General features: G+C 41.0%; 1 protein-coding gene across 8 annotated transcripts in view; it reads left to right on the forward strand.

Moving 5' to 3' along the window:
* r3hdm1 (R3H domain containing 1) overlaps window positions 1–20,817 on the forward strand; it is a 51,196-nt gene that overhangs the window by 8,018 nt on the left and 22,361 nt on the right. For 7 of the 8 annotated variants that reach the window (XM_013912606.1, XM_013912610.1, XM_013912605.1 and 4 more), the window contains exons 2-9: window positions 817–976; window positions 7,124–7,316; window positions 12,839–12,856; window positions 13,426–13,515; window positions 18,126–18,249; window positions 19,330–19,408; window positions 20,280–20,339; window positions 20,595–20,735. In XM_013912606.1, the coding sequence (XP_013768060.1) occupies window positions 7,164–7,316; window positions 12,839–12,856; window positions 13,426–13,515; window positions 18,126–18,249; window positions 19,330–19,408; window positions 20,280–20,339; window positions 20,595–20,735 (665 nt within the window). In that variant the 5' untranslated portion in view covers window positions 817–976; window positions 7,124–7,163. The remainder of the gene's footprint in view (window positions 1–816; window positions 977–7,123; window positions 7,317–12,838; window positions 12,857–13,425; window positions 13,516–18,125; window positions 18,250–19,329; window positions 19,409–20,279; window positions 20,340–20,594; window positions 20,736–20,817) is intronic. The other variant, XM_013912607.1, reaches the window with a different exon arrangement.

The following is a 20,817-nucleotide window of genomic DNA, read 5'->3' on the forward strand; positions in this document are numbered from 1 at the left end:
AAAAAAAATGAAAACGCAGAACCTTGAACTTTAAGAAATATGGCTGCTTTTCTGACATTTTGCTGACATTTTAAACACAAAATAATCAACCAAATATAACTAGAATATTGATTTGAAATGTAAATGGTAATTGGCGTCAAGTGTAACCTGATGTTTAGCAACTTCATTTAGCAGTTGCACCTGCAAAGTGAGCCGATAAGGTCATATTTTCACAATATAAAAGAGGAACGTAGCGAATAGGGCAGCAGTGTGCATGGAAAAACACTGATTCGGTAATACAGCTGGAATTCTCAATTTCTCTTCTCCGGTATTGTGTCGATATTTCACAGCTGTGTTGTTGTTGTTTTCAGATGTCTGCCCAGCCGGGTTCACCCTGTGGTTCAGCTAGAAAGGAATTTGCTCGAAAATAGAGATTGTACATTAGACGATTTGAAATTTATGTGGCACCAAATGGCAGAGGATTTCTGAGCTGAGAAATGCTATCTTCCCCTGCTGCTCTCTGAATTCCTAATGCTTGGTTTTTACGAGGTTGGCAGGGATGCCTTCTCTTGTTGCCTCTACCGCACTCCCAGTCGCTGTGCTCATCCATTATTTATGGGGCACACGCACGCATAGGCCCAGAAATACACACTCGCCACACTTCTACTGTTTTTTTTGTTTGTTTGTTTTTTCTTCCATGGAACACAATATATTCCAGAGTTGCTGACATCCTGACTGCTGTCAGTCCACGTGACCTCAGTGACAGCGTTGCTCCTAACCTCCGACCTCGCTCGCTCTAATGCCACAGCACTAACCCCGTCCCTCTCTCGGTTGCAGGTCTGCAGGGGTCATGAGGGTGTCAGAGGCCCCGCTCACTGTTCAGAGCAGCTGAAGCAGACATGGGCAAAGAAGTCTCGGATGGCATCGGTAGGCTCAGCCTCATCGACTTCACCAGCCACATCCTCCTTTGCCACAACCACCACTGGCTACGCAAGAAGTACGTTTTTGTTTTTTACTATGCAACCTGAATAGTAAGTAAATTTTTGTAAAATTTGCTCGATACAATGTTTCCACGCATTCGCTGTCACATGACACTACTGTCCAATCAGAAAGCATAACAAGATGTCGCAACTAAAATAGTCAGGAACACAGAAAGTTTGCGTGTTTCATATATTTGTTTTAGGAATGTGTGCAGTCGTCATCACTCCAAATGTACTTATATAATTGTCACATTCTTTTTTTATTATTATAAAAACTTAAATCAAATCCAATGAGTTTCTTTTAAGGTACTTCCTGCACACAAATTTAAAAAATCTATAGATGGATGAAATACACTTAACTTGGGCAGCATGGACAATGTTACTATCTTAGTAAATATCTCACTATCATTTCTGATATTATGAATGAAAATGAACATTGACACGGTAGTTTGGTGGAATTTCACGGGGAATAATAAACCACAAGATCAATGAACTGTCACTCGGTGAGAATAAAGTCCTGGAGTATTTCATCATGTCACGCTGACAGAGTACATATATGGATGTTGTTACATGTTCTATAGCTATGCTGTAGTTATAAAAACAGCCTGTGTGTTCATATATATATCCAGGTTTAATAGAGTGTGTAGTTCACTGACAGGTTTAGCATAGAAATGTAAATTTTTAACACTGCACAGAACTATAGTGCTACAGTCTGTCATATGATCAATAATCATTCATTACTTACCTGTGTATTTACCTCTTATTATGACCCAATCAATCTGTTATACCCTGACCTTATCCCCTTTTCACCAAAACGTATATTAAATCTATTTTAAGTGATTCTGTACTTAAGTCTTTTTAGAATCAGTGTTATTGATTTTTAGCCAGAAAAACTTTTGACAAATAAGACATGCTTCAAATAAGACATTTCAAATTTACACTCCTCTGAGGAAGGTAAAGTACAACAGATGTTCTAATGATGCTCCAATCGATCAGCTGCAAACCCAAATCATTTCCATTCATGTGTGCAATCTGTGCAGATGAACTAAGTGTCCTGCTTCTGATTTGTAACTATGCATCACAGTGTAGCAGTATGTTGTCCAACGTGCAAATCAACTTAAACATGTTCAGTTTATTATTGATTTATTTCAAGACATTTTTTCATTGCTCTCCCAGTGTCCATCTAAATTCAATGACTTCCAAAGCCTTCTGCTTTTGTGTTGATGCAGTTAGTTAAACTTACAATCTTTAACACTTACTAGATCAAATACTGAGATCTGATCTCATCAATTCTGTTAAGGTTGTTTAAAGTACCCAAAGAAGCTTGAAGCTCGCTGCCAACTGGTGTTTTGGAGCTGTAACTACAGAGCAATGCAGATATGAACAGCATTAGATGGTAGGGGTGGGGGGAATAATCGATACTGTGTAGTATCGTGATATTTTGTTTGCTAATAATGTATCGATACAGGGACAGCAGAAATCGATATTTTGTTACAAAAGCATGTTGATCCTTTTTCTGAGCAAGAATCCTGACATTCCTTCACTGTCCAAATGTGTTTAACTTTTTTTATGGCAGCAATAAACATGACAGTTTACTTATTTTAATTTAAGACATGTTTTATTCTAATTAAGTTTAAAACTTTTTTATTTAATGTAAAATTATATTTTGTTTTAATTTACTTTCAAATTCTTCAGTTCCTGAATGGGCTGCATAGTTTTCATAAATTGCATAGTTCAGAATAGCTATAATTGTACCAGATGGTTGCATTCAGTTAAGTTGGACTAGACTGTAATACAAACCGTTCAGTTTGTCAACAATAAAACTGACTGAAATGAGAGAAAGACTGAGTGTGAGACTTTGATATTAGATAAAATGAATATTGATAAAGTTTACCTTTATGTACAGAATCTGAATATCGCAAAATATTTTAAAAAATTGCAATAATATCGTATCGTGCGTTAAGTATTGTGATAATATCGTATCGTGGGATGTATGGTGATTCCCACCTCTATTAGGTGGACATGTGCTGCAGTTCATTTGGGGTTGGGTTTTAACCTCCCAATCTGCTGCGGATTTCTTCTTCTTTTTAAAGTTTTCCGTTGCACAGTAGAAAAAATGGTCTTCTGTGCTGCCAGTTCTGGCTCTTCGAATGAATATACGAATCAGCCAAAGTGAAAACTGAACTCAACGTCAGGACTGGCATGTTACAAATGTATACCTCTGGAAATCTTTAAAACCCTGACACAGATAAAAGACATCAGATTATATGCCCAAGTTGTTGTTTTTCTTTCTTTTATGCTCAGTTTGAATTTGATAGTAATAGTGCACATAGCATTTACAACTTGTAGTCCTTTGTATGTAAAACTAGGGTTGTTAAAAAAACCCTTTTGGGGGAAAAAAAACAACTATCAGATTAGATGCTCATTCACGTTAACACACATTAACATTATCCATTTAACAATTAAGAATTACCTAATAGCCTAATAGCCACATTAGCCTTTTGCCAGTGATCATTTCGCAAATGGCTTGTGGCTAATAATAAAAACGAAGCGTAAATATTGGTGCTACGCAGCTAACGTTGTCAGCTCTGCCGGTCTGTAATGTTGTAATAGATGGTGTTAATTTAACAGGGTAAAACACAATTTTTGGGCTAAAGTGTCAAGTATCGAGTAGTTTCCTGGGTAACTGTATAGAGTTTCGAGCATCATTGAAGAATACATAATACATGAAAACTTTGCCAAATTAATTAAAATTTGTATTTTTTTTTATTTTTAAAAACAGTCCTTTATTTTTTAAACGATGTTTGTTTGTATTGAAATACACATGTTTTAAAAAAAATGTTGATGTCTGTTTTCGCTCCAACTCATAAAGAGACCAATTTGCTACTCCCTGAATTCTTTAATGTAACACTAAGGACCAAATGATGATCTGTATTACTTATGCAGTCTAAGCATGGGGGATTCTAAACAGGCACACTGTGCAATTACCTCAGCCGTGAGAGACAAGACGGTGAAATTCAAATGCATCAAAGTCTGAAGCCAAATTTAGTCTAACACTCCAGTCCCATGATAAAATGTGTTTGGAAGAATGAGTGATTCGGTGAGGAACAAAATGGCTATCCATCACAAGCCCAGCGCTCGAAAATATCTGTCCAATATTGCAAATCTTCAACAGAGCGACTCAAGAGACTTCACTCATCAAAATGTCAGCAACAGACGCTAAATATTCAAAGCCATGTGCAGGACTCTGGAGTATTAAGCTGTTTTCCTTCAGAATGTGAAAATAATGTAAAGCAGCAGCCGGCATTGCTTTTGTCAAACCTCTGACAGGTCATAGAAATTCAAAATCTGATTCTCCAGTGCCCGGCTAGATTTTTAGCAAAACTCTTAGCCATGCAAACCACTGGGTGAGCGGTACATCCGCCTGAGCTGTGGACCGCTGTAAAAGTCAATTACTTTGACACGGAGGAATTGGATGCCACGTTTTTAAAGAGAGCAGCTCCCTCTTGCTGCCTCAGCTCTTTTGGGATGGATATAAACAATCAAGTCTCAGGCAGCCGCTTTGCTGCTCAGTGATCAGATAGGAAAATTGCTCTGATCACTGCGGGCAAATAGGTTGAACACACACGCAGCCAGTCACGTACACACCCAAGCACAGAGTAAGTGCTGTGATGTGTGCTTCCAGTTTTTGATGTGCAACGTGAATTTGATGAGCCCATTTCTAATTAACCTATTAATCATAGCTCTCATGTACCAGATGTCTACCCTCCCTTCTTGTGAGTCTGTGTATGTTACACACTGCATGGGACCAAGCTGTACAATTAAGGCATATCACCATGAATGAACTCGCACCATGACTTAAAACACAGGGAGGTCGTGGTATTACACAGATGCGTCCTGCAGTGGGCCATAGGTCCAAGGCAACTTATGTTCTGGGATCAGCAACCACGAAGAGGCATTTTATTTTGAAAGGCCTACTTTTTACTCTACGCCACATTAGACTGTAAACACGTGCTCTGCGTTAACAACACACCTACCAACTTTTGCAGCTGTTATCACGATGGGAGTGTTCCTGCTTTGGGCATAACTACAAACAAAGATTTAATTACAGCATTCTTCTTTGGAACATAATATAATACAAAAATCCGTGAGTAAAATCCTTTTATAAAATATAATATAAAATGTAAATCACACCGTATTATGTTTAATCCTAAAAAAACATCCTTATGTGGGAACTAGAAAGTGTGTTTGCTGATATTCTAAAGCAGCCCCCTTCAAACTGAAACAAACACTATAATATTAATGCGTTTTCTTACAGCACTAAGCTGTGCGCCTGCTGCATCTCGTCCACTCATGCCTATTGTCTCGGGCTGAACAGCTGCAGAGCTGCAAGACAGCGCAAAGAAAAAGTAATGACTGATGACCACAGACTGTGTTGGTGCCACCGACCGCCTGCCCTCCTCTTTCTCCTGCCTGCTACTGCATAGCTCTTTGTCACTGCAGACTTTCTTTGGCCCTTTTATCCAGTCTTTTACATTTATCAAAATGTGCCAGCTTTATGTTTGGTCTCTTTTATGGAGAATTTGCAGGGGAAATCTCAGTAGGTCTGCTCTCATAATAATTGGCATCACTTTCAACACTACACATGTCTAAACTGCATGCAGGCACATTTAATGTGCTGTGTGTCTCAGCTCACCAAAATTATGATTACTTTCTTAAAAAATACTTTATTTTCATCTATTTGAACTATTTTACGATTTCGCTACGCAGCAAGGAGTCGACGAAGATGGAAACATTACAAACGGGTCATTAAAACAAGAGGGATTAAAAAAAAAACCCAAAATAATTCATTCAAAGAAAATGCATTTACATTGCTCATTTGTCTTTCATACAAATGTTGGATGTTTTACCAAACTGAAGCCAGCAATATGATACATCCATGTCTGAAAAGTGCTTGGGTTGTCAAACTCAAATCCACTTAAAATGAACTAATGGCTGAATTCCAACCATCCAGTAATACTATTAGTAACACCTATGTTTGTTCTGCAGTAACTCAAGCTACCCATCATGGACAAAGTCAATTACAGTATGGCTCCATATTGCACCCACATACAGTCGGTGCAGTTATGTCTCCTGCTGCATTGTTGCTTTGTTTTTCAAAATAATATCCACGAGGCAAACTTTCATTACTCAGCACTTTTTAGACAAGAATGCAGTGGATCTGATCTAATAACACAAAGTAAGTAAGTTTTATTTATTACGACACAGAATATAGCTACTGCAACAAAGGAAATAATTTAATGTACCACAATGCAGTACTAATACACTTATTACTTTTGTATACTCTTATATGCTGTTGTTATTTACCTTATGTTTTTTAAATGTACACATTTTTCCATGGTGTTTAATAATAATGATAATAATGATGATGATAATGATAATTCTTTCATGTTTTATTTATAATTAATAAAATTGTGTGAACTTTTTGTCTTTCCCAGTCGGCGTAAAGATTGAGGAAGGTCTCTACAACTCCTGAATCTTAGTGTCATTGCATGCCATCACTAATTTAGTATGTAAACAGTTGATAATAATTCTAACACTTATCTTTCGAATCAAAATTTAAATGAACATAGCATGATGAAAAGTGAGAGAGAATATGTCTGTAAAGGTGTTGGCATTAGTTTTTTGCCACGTCAGCTCTCTTGACCAGAATTTGCAGTTAATAAAAAAAATAAAAAAAATCAACAAAAGACACCATTGCAAAGGTAAAAAAGTTGTTGGTTTAACAAAATGTAAAGTACCTCTAGATTTAGCCATGCTATGTTAGCTCTCCTGCTAGCAAATGGTACTCTGCTACTGACACATTATATTGAACAACACACACAAAGTTAACATAATTGAATAGATCAGACAATTGTCACTACGCCCAATTTACCTTTTTGTGTCTGAATCAGCCACTACTGTTGTTGTTTTTAAAAAGCTGATATAATAAAAAAAATATATAATAAAATTCTGTATAATCTGTGTTTCAAATTTAATAAAAATACTTTGAAATGATGGCGTCTAGCTTCTTGTTATTTGGAACTTACCCTTCAAGCATAATCATCCGAACTTCTTTCTCTCCCAAAGATGCTAGCTCTCATCGACACATTCCTGTCTTTCAGGTCCTCTGTATTTGCCAGCATCTCCCTGTAAGACTTTGCAATGAGAATGTCTGATAACGTCGACACTGAAACAATGAAGGTTTCCGAAGCCGCCGAACCCGCGTCATCTGCGAAAGACGCCAAGACTGAGGTGTCTGACCAGAGCCAGAACAGCAGAGATGAACATGGTTGCAACAATAAAAAGGACATACAGGTAAAGAATGCTGATTTATGTTCAACCTTAAAACGTGTCAGTAACAATTCTTCCATATCTGTGTGACTGTAATGTTTAATTTTAGAATTATGGACTGCACAGCGATAGAAACACTGTTTTGGTACACCGGGTGTTTCTGTGAAAGTGCTGTAATGAAATGTAAAGAAGTGTTCCTGCCATGTGCAAACACAGTGCAGAGCAGATACCTGAGTAGATTATCTTGTCAGTAGCATTATATCCTCATCGCGTACGACTCTGGATACTGTGACTACAAAAAGAAAGCAGCAAAAGTTTGTTACTAATAGCAGGGAGTCAAACATTCAGCACTACAACCAGACTGACAAAGAATCAGAGCCTTCATGAGTTTCTTCACAAATAAAACATTTATAAGCGTTATAACTAACTATCTGAAGTAATTTCTTCCTTTAGATCCTCAACATGTCTATTAGACCCCATTCCTACGACAGTGTTCAAAAATATTTACCATTAATAGATGTTACATTTTTTAATACGATCGGTTTATCTTTATCAAAAAGGTTGCGTATGACAGGCTTTTAGGGTTGCACAGTTTTCCGTTTCAATGGTTTGAATTAAACTATTACTTAAAAATCTTTTACTTGATCCAGGTCTCTTAGTTATGGACTAATATCCAAAATCCTTTCATTTCAATTGTTCTTGAAAGAGTAGTTGTTAAAAGATTTCTGGATAATACAGAAATGGGACAGGTGGAGGTTAGAAATGACTTTCTTCTCACAGTGAGCTCATATCTGTGCTTCTCCCAATGATTACAGTGTTTCACTACAGAGATTGGTATTAAAGGAAATGCACTGCAATAATTGGAATCATAGATGTGTGCTAACATGAAAGTTAGCCAGGGTTCCACAGGGCTCTGTGCTGGTACCACTGCTTTATACATTATACTCTTCTCAGAACAGAAAAGTTGGAAACAAATACTTAACTCTGGATCATGGCATTAACTTAGCATCCAAAAGACTTTGAGAAATCTTGGGAGGCATTTTTGATCGTGTCCTTCAATGCAGATGTTAAATAAATTGCTGAATATCTCTAACATGTAAAAACATACTTTCTAGGGCTGATGCTGAAAAACTAGCTCATGTTTTCATTACTTAGGCTGGAGTACAGTGGTCCATTATTATCAGGTTGTACTTGCAAAGTAGCAGAGTACTTGCTTGTAGAGGTCTCCTCCAGAATACTATAGGATCTTTACCTTACGAGATAAAGTGCCTTGAAGCATTGTATAAATAAAGTTGAATTGAATGAGCACTAATGTGAAATGAAGTGTCAGTTTCACAGTGTTTTGGTAGACTGGAGCCTCAATAAGCTGAGGACACTTACCTGACAACTTCAGCAAAGTCTGTCGTTTCTTTTCCACACCTCGTTTCCATGAAAATTCAGTAGCAGTCAACGCCGAACACCAACTGCCCTGGGCATCTTCTGTCACCTGCGGCACTCCCAGCCGTTTCAGCGAGGAAATATTATTTCTGAAATGTATAATCGGCGCAGACAGAAATAATAATGCAGGGTTCAACTCTGCCTCAGCAGCACTGAGGTCAGTCATAGTGAGACTCTTCACTGCTGTCTACCTGGCTGCTGAGAATTGTTAAAGTTGTTAAGAAGTCACGGATCTTCCACAGGAGACATTAAACTGGTTATCTACTGAGGCTTCAGGAGAGCTGAGAACACTTTGACATAAACTGCTAATTAATAAGGTCTTTGTCATTGCAACATTGTGCTTTGGGGGTGCAAAAAATTAGCATTTGTTAATTTAGAGCAAAAACTGGCTCTGACAGGTTTTCCTCACAGAGGAATGCACACTAAAATCTAAATGGTGAAACTGTGAAATCTCTTCTTGTGTGGTCAAAGAAGCAAAATCCAGGAAAGACGAAGGATTGTCTCTTTGGCTGCTGCCTAAAAATAGGATTCAGGCCAATCTGGCCTTGTGGTTGGAGGAGGGGAGCGCGAGGGAGTCAGGCAGGCAGATAATCGGAGCTCAAATCCAGGCTTATCTTCCAACTTCCTGCGCCTATGTTACCCTGAGGAACAGAATGACACCAGCATGGGGGAAGCAGCATGGGAGAGAGGAGGAGATACAGGAGGAAGAGGGAGGGAGAGACGTGTGGAGAGGTTGTAAGAAGGAAGGATTAGGGAGAGGAAGAAGGTGGAAGAACACGAGAGACACGGTGTTGGAGAATGAAGGAAAGAAAGGAGAGCAGAGGCGAGACAAGAAAGTAGCAAGAAGATGAAAGTAGAGGGACGATTTCTCCTCCTTAAATTATTTTAATCCACCACAACAAAGAAAGAATTTCAGCTATCAGCTCAAAACCCCCAAAATATATTTAGCCAAAGTATTGACTATGTTTGTAACTAGAAGGCAGCTTTTGAAGCCCAAAATGCTCTTTTTGGATTAAAAAGTTGACTTCATAAGCAGTAACTTGGTCCAATTGTACAATCCAGTTCATCCACTCATATATTTTGCTGCTGTAGCATTGTGTGGTCTGGTATGACCATTAGCTGAGTGACTCTGCTTCATGTCACCTCTACAAATGTAGGCTACTTGCGATTGTGCTGCTTTTTCTGTTTTGTGTGTTATTTTCTTTTTTTCTTTTTTACCTTTTCCTCTCCCTGACGTAGTGATTTTATGGTTACTGGAATGCCGGGATATGCTGACGGCACTGACACAGCCGACCTTTCCGCTTGTAATTTCCAGCGGTGGAGGAGGTGAAGCTAATTCCGCTGCTCTGTGTAAGGGCATCGGTTAAATGCCTGAAATGTTCATTGTGAGAGGAACGGGTGGGGGAAGAAATGAGGGAGGCGACAGCGGTACCTTAAACGAGGCGAGGCGGGGGTGGGTATGGCGGCATCGGGGGGCAGGAATGCGTTCCGACAGAGGTAAAAGAGGGTGACTTTGCCACCATCTGCCTCCAGCTCTCCAGCTCTGTCCTCTGCGGCAGGACAGGTGGCTGGTGGCCGCCCTACTTCTGCTGACTTCAGCCCTTTCCCTCTCTCCCCCCGCTTTCCCTTTCCTTTATCTCCTGGCGGCATTGTTCATTCCCCACCGGCCCCACACCGCTCAATTAGCCGGTGAAGCGGTGCGCTCACGGTCCCTGACCACCCTCCACCCCCGCTACCCTCTCCTCCACATCCATATTACCGGATATAGAAAAGGGGCACGGCAGGTCACAGGCGTTGGAAATAGGCGAACAGCGGCCCTCGAGCTCAGTGAGGGAGGGGATAGGTTGTCCTTTTGATTTTTAGAGGACAGGTGGGAAGGACAGCGTTAGTGTGTGTGTGTGTGTGTGTGTGTGTTGGGATTAGGAAACAGAGGACTGGGCTCTGTTACAATTTACACTGAAATGGCTCCTGCCAGGTCTCCCCCTCCCTACCTTTTCCCTCCTCCGCTCTTCCCTTTACGTGCTACTGAGAGACCTTCTGTTTATACACACACACACACACACACACACACACACACACACAGAGAGAGCCACCAGTGCGTGAAGCGCAGAGGCACCGAGCTGTCTCACACACTAGTAGGCGGGCGGCCTCTCTCTGCTTTCTGCACCTTACATCCAGCGCCTGCTTTCACATGACAGCTAAATGGAGCAACGAACAAAACTGACCCGAATCCCTCACAGCCAAATGTCTGGCTTTTGTTTTCTGCGGCATCTTGCTAAGAGAGAGTGTGTGCGTGTGTGTGAAAGGAAGGGGTCCTGCAGTGCAGCCACTTTGGTAGCATATGCTATCCAGAAATTAATTCATTGCTCCCAGTAAATGATTATCTATCCATTATTTATCCAGAGAAAGTCTGTGATTTGGCCAAGGGTTGAGCAGACACTTTAACAATAATGAACACACAATAGTGCAGAATTTGGAGATAACGTATCAAGGTCAGAACTTCAGTGCAGTCACTAAGCTGATGCAGATTCTCACAGATTTTAGTCAGATGTGACCATTTCAGTCTTTCTGTAGATTGTTCCAGCAAAAAGGAAAAATGAACCAGTCCAAGGACAGAGTGAGTGTTTCCCTTAGCATCACATCATATTTGTGATATAGCAAGGCAAACAATATAACGAGTATGGGTACATATTTAAATGTTTTTATTAATTAATAAATAAATAAAAAAAGCCAAAACCTATATTTTGTCACTGAATTGGCTGCAAGGCTGCTGCTTTTGCCGTATGCTCTTCTTTGGACAGACTTCAGCTTCATCAGCTTGGACGTTCTTCAGCCTTGGTGGTTGGTTAGCCTGGTTTCTGCTTAGATTGGCCCTTAAGCTCGTGTTGGAACGAGGACCACCATCGCCAGCTGCTCTTCAAGTTGTAGTCTGTCTAATTGTGAGAAGAGAGACTGAAAAAAGCTGATTGACATCGAGACCAGCAACAATTACAGCCTGGACTATAAAGACTATCACTAATGCTAGACTGTAAAGACTGGAGCTAGCTGGTTTGCAACAACTGAAGTTTCACAATAAGACGGGAATAGTTTGAAAAGTAGATTGATTTTGTTTAGTTCATCCACGATAACAATGCAATCAGCAGCCTCAAACAAAAATAAACTTGGACGGTTATGAATATACCCAGGCCACCCAAGTGAGGGTATGTGCGAGAACCACTGAGATTTATCTTTATGAGCCAATCAGTGAGAGAAACTCGAACCATGTAGACGCCCACTGAGCAGCAGCATACAAAGAACAGGGGTATATCCCCTTTCTGTAACCACTCAATATCCAGCTACTTTAGGTGTTTCCTGATGAGCAGATCACTCTAATCCAATAAGGGTTAAAGAAAAAAGTTGCCTGAGGGATGAAATGGGATTTACTCCTTTAAAAAAAAAAGAAGCAAATTTCATCTTAAACATGAGGTTTTCAGTGAGCATTTTAAACGACACGCTCTGGTCAGTTATCACGCCTAAATATATTATGACCATCTCGACTTCAGCCCCTAGCGCAGTTTCAGAAAGATTAGATGCTGTTTGAGAGCAGCATATACTTTTAACACCAGCTTAAGTTCAGTCAAATGAGACCGAACAGCATCAAAGACTGAGTGCAGTAATTCAGGGGTTCATATAGCAGATGATGATGATGGGATGCAGCATTAGATAAAACGACCACACATGCTGTATAAATGGAGTGCTAATATAAAAACGGTGATTGCTTAACTTGAGATTTTCATTTAATATCTTTTATTTTCGCAGACTCGCAGACACATTTTGTTCTGTGCTCTTTAAGTTGTTTTTTTTTTCTTCAGCCTGCGAACAGACATTAAAAAGACATCATAGAAACTGAAACCTATGAATTGTTTGGAGTTGCTCAAGCTCTAGAAGTGCACCCATGCACAAAATGTAGGGCACTCATATTTAATTCAAATATCATTTGTTACTTTCTTTCCCCCCCCCAAAAAAAAAAAGTCTTCCCCCTCCCTTTTTTTTTTTTTTTTTTCCAAGCATCTGTGGTTTGTTTGATTTCATTTTCCTTTCCCTGCACCCCCTCCCCTACCTGTGGACAGCCTGTGAAGTACTCTAAGGTACGGTACTCTCGACATGCATGTTGCGCACGGATGCTCCGACCTGTCTCGTGCACTTGACTTGCGTTGTTTGCTTGGATTGAGATGGAAGTTGTACCCGTGTTACCTGTCACGCAGATGTCTGAAATGACTTTGCTGCAATGTGTTGAGAAGCCGTCACATGACTGATAGCAGAGGCTGTGATGTGAATTATGAATGAGAATACGGCTAGTTTGGACGTTTCCTTTGTGCTTGCTGCATTGATGTTTCCTGTAGAAAAATGTGAGAAAGCTTGAGGGTTTTTTTTCCCTTTTGTTTTTTTTAAACTTAAGTTCCCTCTGATCAGGTTATTCGAGAAGTTATAAGAAGCTACAATCTTAGCAATGAAAAGCTTAGTCACTCGGGGAAAACTTGTGTCTGCTGAAATGTGAATTATTGGATCTGTATGACATGCTCGTAAGAATTGATTGTGCTCGCTGGCTGTTTCACTTTGGCTTGTCACTGTGATGTGTGATGAAATTGACACAGGTATGTATGTGCATGGATTTAACTGTGCCCACCTACTTGCACCCCTCTCCTTACCCCCTTAGTCCAACACCAGGCTAAAGCTCGTGCGGAGCCTGGCGGTGTGTGAAGAGTCGTTTCCTTGCCCTATTCCTGAGCCTTCAGCAGCACCCCAGGTAAAGACCTCCATGAAACCAGCGTTGCACATTAGAGGCGTGCCAGTTTGGACCATATATTGTGGCACTACCTGAGTAGTATCACGAACAGTTTGTTCATTTTTATTGTAATTGTAGCTGTTTTTAGATGGCATTTTTCCATGATGAGGTCAAATGAAAACACAGGGGTCTCACATGCCCACCCTAGTGCTAACACACTAAGCTAATATTAGCAAGTCAACCTACTTGGTAACAACTAATGGTTCTGCTGACCGTCGTGTCAGAAGGAATTTTTCTTTAATGCTAAATAAGAAAGAACGAAGCTGTGCTTTTGCAGAGATGCTAGTCTGTCTCCTCAACTTTGTTTCACGGGCGCATGTGTGTTAGTGAGCCTTTTATAACTGATTGAGTTACAACTAAAGAAAAATGGTTAAAAAGAGGCAGGCGAATTAGTTCATACCATTTTAGCCGTTTAGCTGATATCCGTCCACTTAGGTTCACTAATTGCAGCAGGCTAAACCATTTATAGCTGTATGTGAACGAAATTCTCCCACTGCTGCAGCTTATGCTCTTTATCTTCACGCTGATAATGGGAAATAAACTCGCCAGCATGCGAGTGCCTCGTTCTTTCACTGGCGTGTGTGTGCCTGTGTGTGTGTGTGTGCATGCGTGCGTGTGTGCGTGCGTGCGTGTGTGCGTGCGTGCGTGCGTGCGTGTGTGTGTGTGCGTGTGTGTGTGTGCGTGTGCGTGTAAATGGAAGGTGGATAGCGCTACATTAACCCCGGGCCCCTGCAGCAATGGTATCTGTTATCCACAACAGAGCGATCGGATTATGAAGAAAATCACCCAACTCTGTGCTTCAGGATTGTACGCACACATTTATCCGCGCAGGCTGGTTTCATCCCTATCAGCTGTATTTGGTGTAGTAAGTGTGAGACAGTTCATTGCCTTTACACTTAGATTTAGGAGCTTGCATATAGCTGCTGCCCTGTAGAACTGTGCTTGATCAGATCATCATTCTCACCTAGCAAAGGTCTGTTGACCCGGTAAGTTTAAAAATAAGGCCGTCAACTTCCTGTCCTGTCCTGGCACTCGGATCTCTTTTCTGTTGCAAAGTTGTGGCGGCAGTCTTGCCAATTTAGACCTTGTAACATTTACTCATCGCTCTGAGGTCAGCACGAGTCTGATTTTATGTTTTTACATTAACATAAAGGCACTCACAAGATTGCAGCGTGTATGGAGCCCACACACAGTGCTTCAACAAACTCCTCTCATTAGTTTTTCCTCATTCAGTTAAACTACACTTTAGAAATTTCATTACACTGAAGTCTTCACCATGACTTAAAGAGACTGTTACAGATCAGATTAACAGGGTTCACTAGTAGTGAAAATAATGCTGGTTTTGACAGAGCTTTAAGAGCTCAGGTTAGCTTGTTGCTTTCAGCTGTTTCTGGAGGTCTTTCTTCAGAGCAAAGAGAGTTGAACACATTCCTGACACATGGAGGTAACTTCATTAATAACTCCTAACTTGATTCTTCTTGATCCTTTTTGATTTATTCATTGATCTGTTGACATAAAAGCAACTTTGTCATCGCATATTGTCATTTAATGTCTATGGCAGTGGTGTCCCAACCCAGGCCTCAAGGGCCGGTGTCCTGCAGGTTTTAGATGTGTCCTTGAGCCATCGCAGATTATTTAAATGGCTAAATGACCTCCTCAACATGTCTTGAAGTTCTCCAAAGGCCTGGTAATGAACTAATCATTTCATTCAGGTGTGTAGAACCAGGGTGAGCTCTAAAACCTGCAGGACACCGGCCCTCGAGGCCTGGAGTTGGCCAAGCCTGGTCTATGGTCTTTGGTTGCCACACCACAGCTAGTTGCTTCCTGTGTGGCCCTTTAGGGGTGAGGTGGATTGATTATACTTCCTGTTATTTTCTGTAACAGGTGGATACTGGATGCTAGTAAACATAAAGCAGGTTTCACAGAAGTCTGTGTTCACCATTCTTCAGGCTGCGTAAATGCTCGAGTTCAGACAGTTTTCGCTGTTGTCAGCTCTGCGTGATGTCATGGAAAGTGGTCAACCCTAATATGGTCATCTCAGACAGCTCTGCATGTGAATCACAAAAAAGAACAGGATGAAAACTGAGGGCTTGCACCAAGGCCCTGTTGTAAGGATTAGGAATAAGTACATTATTTTGAACTGTTTGTCCTGTAAACTTATTCTAGTACAGTCCAGTGGTAAAAATACAGTGGTAAATAGCGTAATAGGCCCTGTTTAAACTTAAAAAGCAACAAATTGTTCTGAAATATTTTTAGTTTGAGATAAATTTAAGAGAGAAGTTTACCAATCTTGGTTTTATTGATATCCAAAGAGATAATTGGGATAACTTTCCCACATGTAAGCTATAAATCATAGTATATCTAGAGCCTCATATGAAGATATATAAAGTTTAATTCTAGCATAGGTTATAATTGTAAGCATACTCTGTTAATAAAGAGCAAAGTGCTCTCTTTAAAGACTGTAAGTCACTGTGAATTCATGTTTCATCAAGCCCAGTTTAATGTAGTCTGATGCCTCAGCCCAGCTTGTTAAGCTACAGGGCCACTTGCCTTGAAAGTGCTGACCTGGGATCAGTTCTTCATTTCAGCCCATTACAATTGAGTAGATGGACCTCTGATGCTTGATTAGCGGCCTTCATCTGACAGCTGTGATTAAATACCTGGCTGCAGCCGTCTGATGAAAACATCACATCATCAAAACAGAAAGCGCGGAGCTCCAGCAGCGAGCCAGCTGCTGCTTTGCTAAATCGCCGCTTCTTTTGCGCCATATCTCCGGGCAAAAGCCCCCTCCCGTCAAACTTTACCCATTACATGCCGCTCTGCACAGCTCCTGGCAGACACACGCTCACGCACATTTACACACAGGTGTATCTGTTCCAGGCATTTCAGCCAGTCAGCACCGAGCTCCATAACCAGAGGGCGGTGTTATTCCCACAACGGTCTCGCATCGTCTGCACTCACACGATGTCCTGTATTACTGTCATCAATCATGTCGAGGAAATTACAATTTCCACACGTCAGCTACAGAGAGCTGTGGCACGCTCTAATTGAATACTCCTGATATTTCCCCTGCTCCCGTTATCGCCCCCGGAGTCGAGACTCCTTCTGCGACAAACTAACCTAGAGGGGTGAGGTAATGCAATAAGGAGAGAAAGAAGGGGGGAAAACACATTAGTATGAGTGCTGATTCTCAATCAAACTCTTATGATCATCCAATCCAAGCTTGTCCCATTGTTCACAGTTTCACATTACTGTCTCTACTGTCAGGTAGTAACAAAGGCCCGTGTGGATCTGTGGACAGTCCAAGACGTCGCTGCTTTCTGTAGGAAAAACAAAAATCTACGTCTGCCCTTACATTGTTGGCCCGCTTGTCAGCTCCAATCAATGGCCAATATTCGGGGGTGGGTGGGGGGGGCTCTGAATGCACTTTTTTTTTTTCAGGTTTTTTTTGTCTCCGAGTGACAGCATGTTCATTATATATTCACAAGACCATCATTTTCACGCTGTTTTCCCTTTATCTCGAGGTAAATGGATGTCAGGAAACAAATGAGGCAGCTCGCAACAGCTGCACATCAACCAGGCGGCTTCCATGTGATGCCGAGGGTGGCATTAAGCAGCAAACATCAGCGCTTCTCACCGGGAGGGGGGAAAAATGTTTTTGCTTTGACAAACCCACCCAGACGAACACACACAGACACGCGCTTGAACTTGCTGTCACTTCCACAGCACACAATCCTAGACTCATTTTCGCTTTTTCCCCAGTCTCGCTCAGGCAATTAGTCAGCCACGTTTCTCATTAGCATATTACACTTTCACATACATTCGGAGCGTCTTAAAACGAAGGCGAACGCGGCGTCTCATTATCTTGCTCCGCAGCTGTTACAGGGATCCAAACTTGTGACCTTTCTCGGTTATGAGCTGCTCTCCCAACGCTAGGTCACCCCTCGCTCGCTCTCGTTCATTCATCTCGCTCTCACAGATTCTCTGATGTTAGCTTTCCACAGTTGTGTGTAATCCACTTACAGAGCGCTGGCAGTTCTTCTCCACTGTTCAACTTCCCTTTCAGCCTTGCCTGAAAAGCAAATCAGATACTGCTCTGAATGTGTGTGTAGTGGAGAAGAGTATGACTGAGGTAAACCAAGGCCATGTTAAATAGATTTAAATAAAATGAAAATCCACACAGTCATTTTAAAGAATTCTTCCAGTTGGAGGGGGATTATAGCTAAAACCTCTTTCTGCTGGATCGTAAGGAAGGAAATGCTGCCTTGTTTAATTTCAGCCTCCAACTCAAGTTCTGTTCAGGTGGTTTAAGAAAAACAAGCTAATCTGTCTCTTAGTTATTTGAAACACCTTTACTTCCAAGTAAACAGGTTTCCATTACAGTGGTCGTCCTATTCTGTAATTAACCCAGAATTAAATGCTTGTGTTTGACGCCCTTTTCTAGATTAAGGTCTCATGTCTGCTCACGGTCACATCTAGCATTTGCGGGGCATTCAGTTTTCCTATTTCTTTTTCCTTGCAAACCACCTGGTTTCACGCAGCTCCTCAGTTATATTTTCCTGTGTGAACAGGATGGGTTCCTACTCCAGCCCTTTGAAAAGGAAGAACGAGCTGCACAAGTCCAAGCCGAGAAAGAAGAAAACTACGACAAGGCGGACAAACCAGAGAAAACGCAGAAAAAAATGCTGTCGAGAGGTGAGAAATGTTTGTTTTTGCCGTTTTGGAAACGAATATCTACGCTCCAGTTACACTTCAAAATGAAGACCTGTCACCGTTTCCATCAACGCTTTAGCTTTTCTTTATATCCTAAACACCTGAGGCCTCGTTTATAAACATTGCTCCAAAAATGTGAGTTTATATATAGAAACAAACTAAAGGAAACACATACATGTGAAGACAAGCCGTGACAGCACTGTGGTGAGAGTGTCATTGGCAAACTATTGAAATGAAGCCAAATGCGTTAATGATACTTATCACACAATCCGTGTCACTCAGCCAAATTACATTCTTGTAATAATTATATCCTTTACCATGTCACCAGGAATATCCAATCCTCCACCTTTCTTTTTTCTGGCTCTGTGTCCTCCAGTTTGTCCAAAAGCACTTCTCCATTTTAAATGATATCTCATTATAGGCCAATAATTGGCGTGATTCAGTTAATTGCGACAAGCTCAAGGTGTGAAGCAATTATATGGATTCCCACAGGCGCATAAAGGTGTCTGCTTCCCTCTGTGGAGCGACACCACTGATGAGGCAGCCTCCAATTATAGAAACCAGACACCCACTAAGGGGATTGGGCTCCAGCGTCCCCCTCGACTCCCACTCACGAGTCTAATTCTTTTGTTGGTGCACAGGAACATGTTTTTCATTGTCAACTTTGTTACCCGACCACTTCTTCATTTCTTAAATGCTGGCAGTGCTCACAGCTTCATACAAGCTGGCAGCAGATCCCCCCCTCCCCCCTCCTAAATATCAGTCCCACTAATAACCAATCAAACGGCATCACGTTGAACGATGTCACCCTCAGTGATGGTTTCCTGTGTCAGGCGTGCAGTTTGGCTTTTTAGGTTTTCCCACACGAATAGGTGACTAATTTGCATATTAATATTACAAATTTCTTTAACTGTCATTAATTTGGATAGTTGACAGAGTGCATCATTTTAAGTATCTTATTATTCATTGCAAGAAAATTACACTCTGGTAAAGTTAGTTTGGTTGGATTTGTTAGGCGTTAGCCTCGTTCAGTGAATCGGGGTGTGTGTCTCCTTTTATCAGATTCCAGTCAAGACTATACAGATTCAACTGGGATAGATCTCCATGAGTTCCTGGTCAACAAACTGAAGGGCAACCCCAGGTGAGTTTAGGATACGTGAAAAAGTTGGTGTTAAATATTGAATGTCAGGGGCTCGCAGACCAGTCATGGCAAAATGTAAAATCTGAAGTGTGGTTTTATGTTACGTATGTTTTCACTTGCAGAGATATTATAATATTGGTAGCTTTGTCTGTGCTGGGGATTTCTACCTCGGCAGTGCTAAGTCCAAAATGGAGGAAGCCGTTGTAGCTGTTATTAGTTCGTGTGTCACGCTGACCCGTTTTATGTAACCTCCTCTGCTGCACAGAAGTCATGAGACATGATTCAGTGTTACAAATATACAAGGGTTCAGTAAACATGAGTTTCTGTAGAGTCCCATAACAAAATGTTCTGGAGGGAAAAGGCACAAGCAGGAAAAATAAACACAATCTTTAGAGAGCATTTATAAGTGATTTGCGTTAGCATGTACCTTGCTTGCTGAAACAACAGAACGGTGGTCTTTCAAAAGATCAGGAATTGTTTTCTTTTCAGCCACACTGACTGTTGTTCTCTAATTTAAGCAAAGATAGATCGCTGAAATAATTTTGCTCATCGATTTTGAGCAAAACAAATGATTAGTTCATGTTTTACTAAACGAAGAGCAAAACTGATTCTGTGTTCTTGAATAATTAATACAGCCACTGTTTCCCTGCTAGCTACAGTGTTAGCATTTAGCTAACATTCTTAATGTCTACTTGACTACATCAATAAAATGTAAACATTGTGTAAAGACACACAACTTCAACTTGCTGTGACTCTTTCTGGTGTGACCTGTCCTATGACAAACATATTAGCAGACATGTACAGAGGGATAACCTGAGAAATGGAAAGATATACTGACTCCTCAGACGGTCTTGTCTGTTTCATTTCCTAGGGATCGAATCATGCTGCTGAAGTTGGAACAGGACATCTTGGATTTCATCAGCAATAATGAGTAAGAAATAAATGAAAAGCACTTCCTGTCCTTACCAAACGCACCAGAGCACCTGGTTTTACTGAGTTAAACACATTTAACCAGAGATAGAGGGCTTTGAGTGTCCCCACAGTGACCTCTGAAGTGCAAAACAGCCCCAAAAATGACATCTATTCAGGATGCTGAATGCAGCTTTAATCCCCCCACTCATTGAACCTGGCGTTGGCACCTTTTGTGTTAATTGTAATGTTGTAATTTCTTTGTGTTTACCTGTAGAAGTCAAAAGAGAAAGTTCCCACCCATGACGCCCTACCACAGGATGCTGTTACATCGAGTGGCGGCCTACTTCGGCATGGATCACAACGTGGACCCCAGTGGGAAGTCGGTGGTGATCAACAAAACCACCAACACCAGAATGTGAGTGTCCTGGAGGTGTTTGCTATTTGAATTTAAGTTGTTAACTAGGGCTGGGCCATATCATACCGATCACGGTAATACC

The sequence above is a fragment of the Pundamilia nyererei genome, unplaced genomic scaffold, assembly GCF_000239375.1.
Source record: "Pundamilia nyererei isolate P.nyererei 1_Seehausen unplaced genomic scaffold, PunNye1.0 scaffold00094, whole genome shotgun sequence".
NCBI lineage: Eukaryota > Metazoa > Chordata > Actinopteri > Cichliformes > Cichlidae > Pundamilia > Pundamilia nyererei.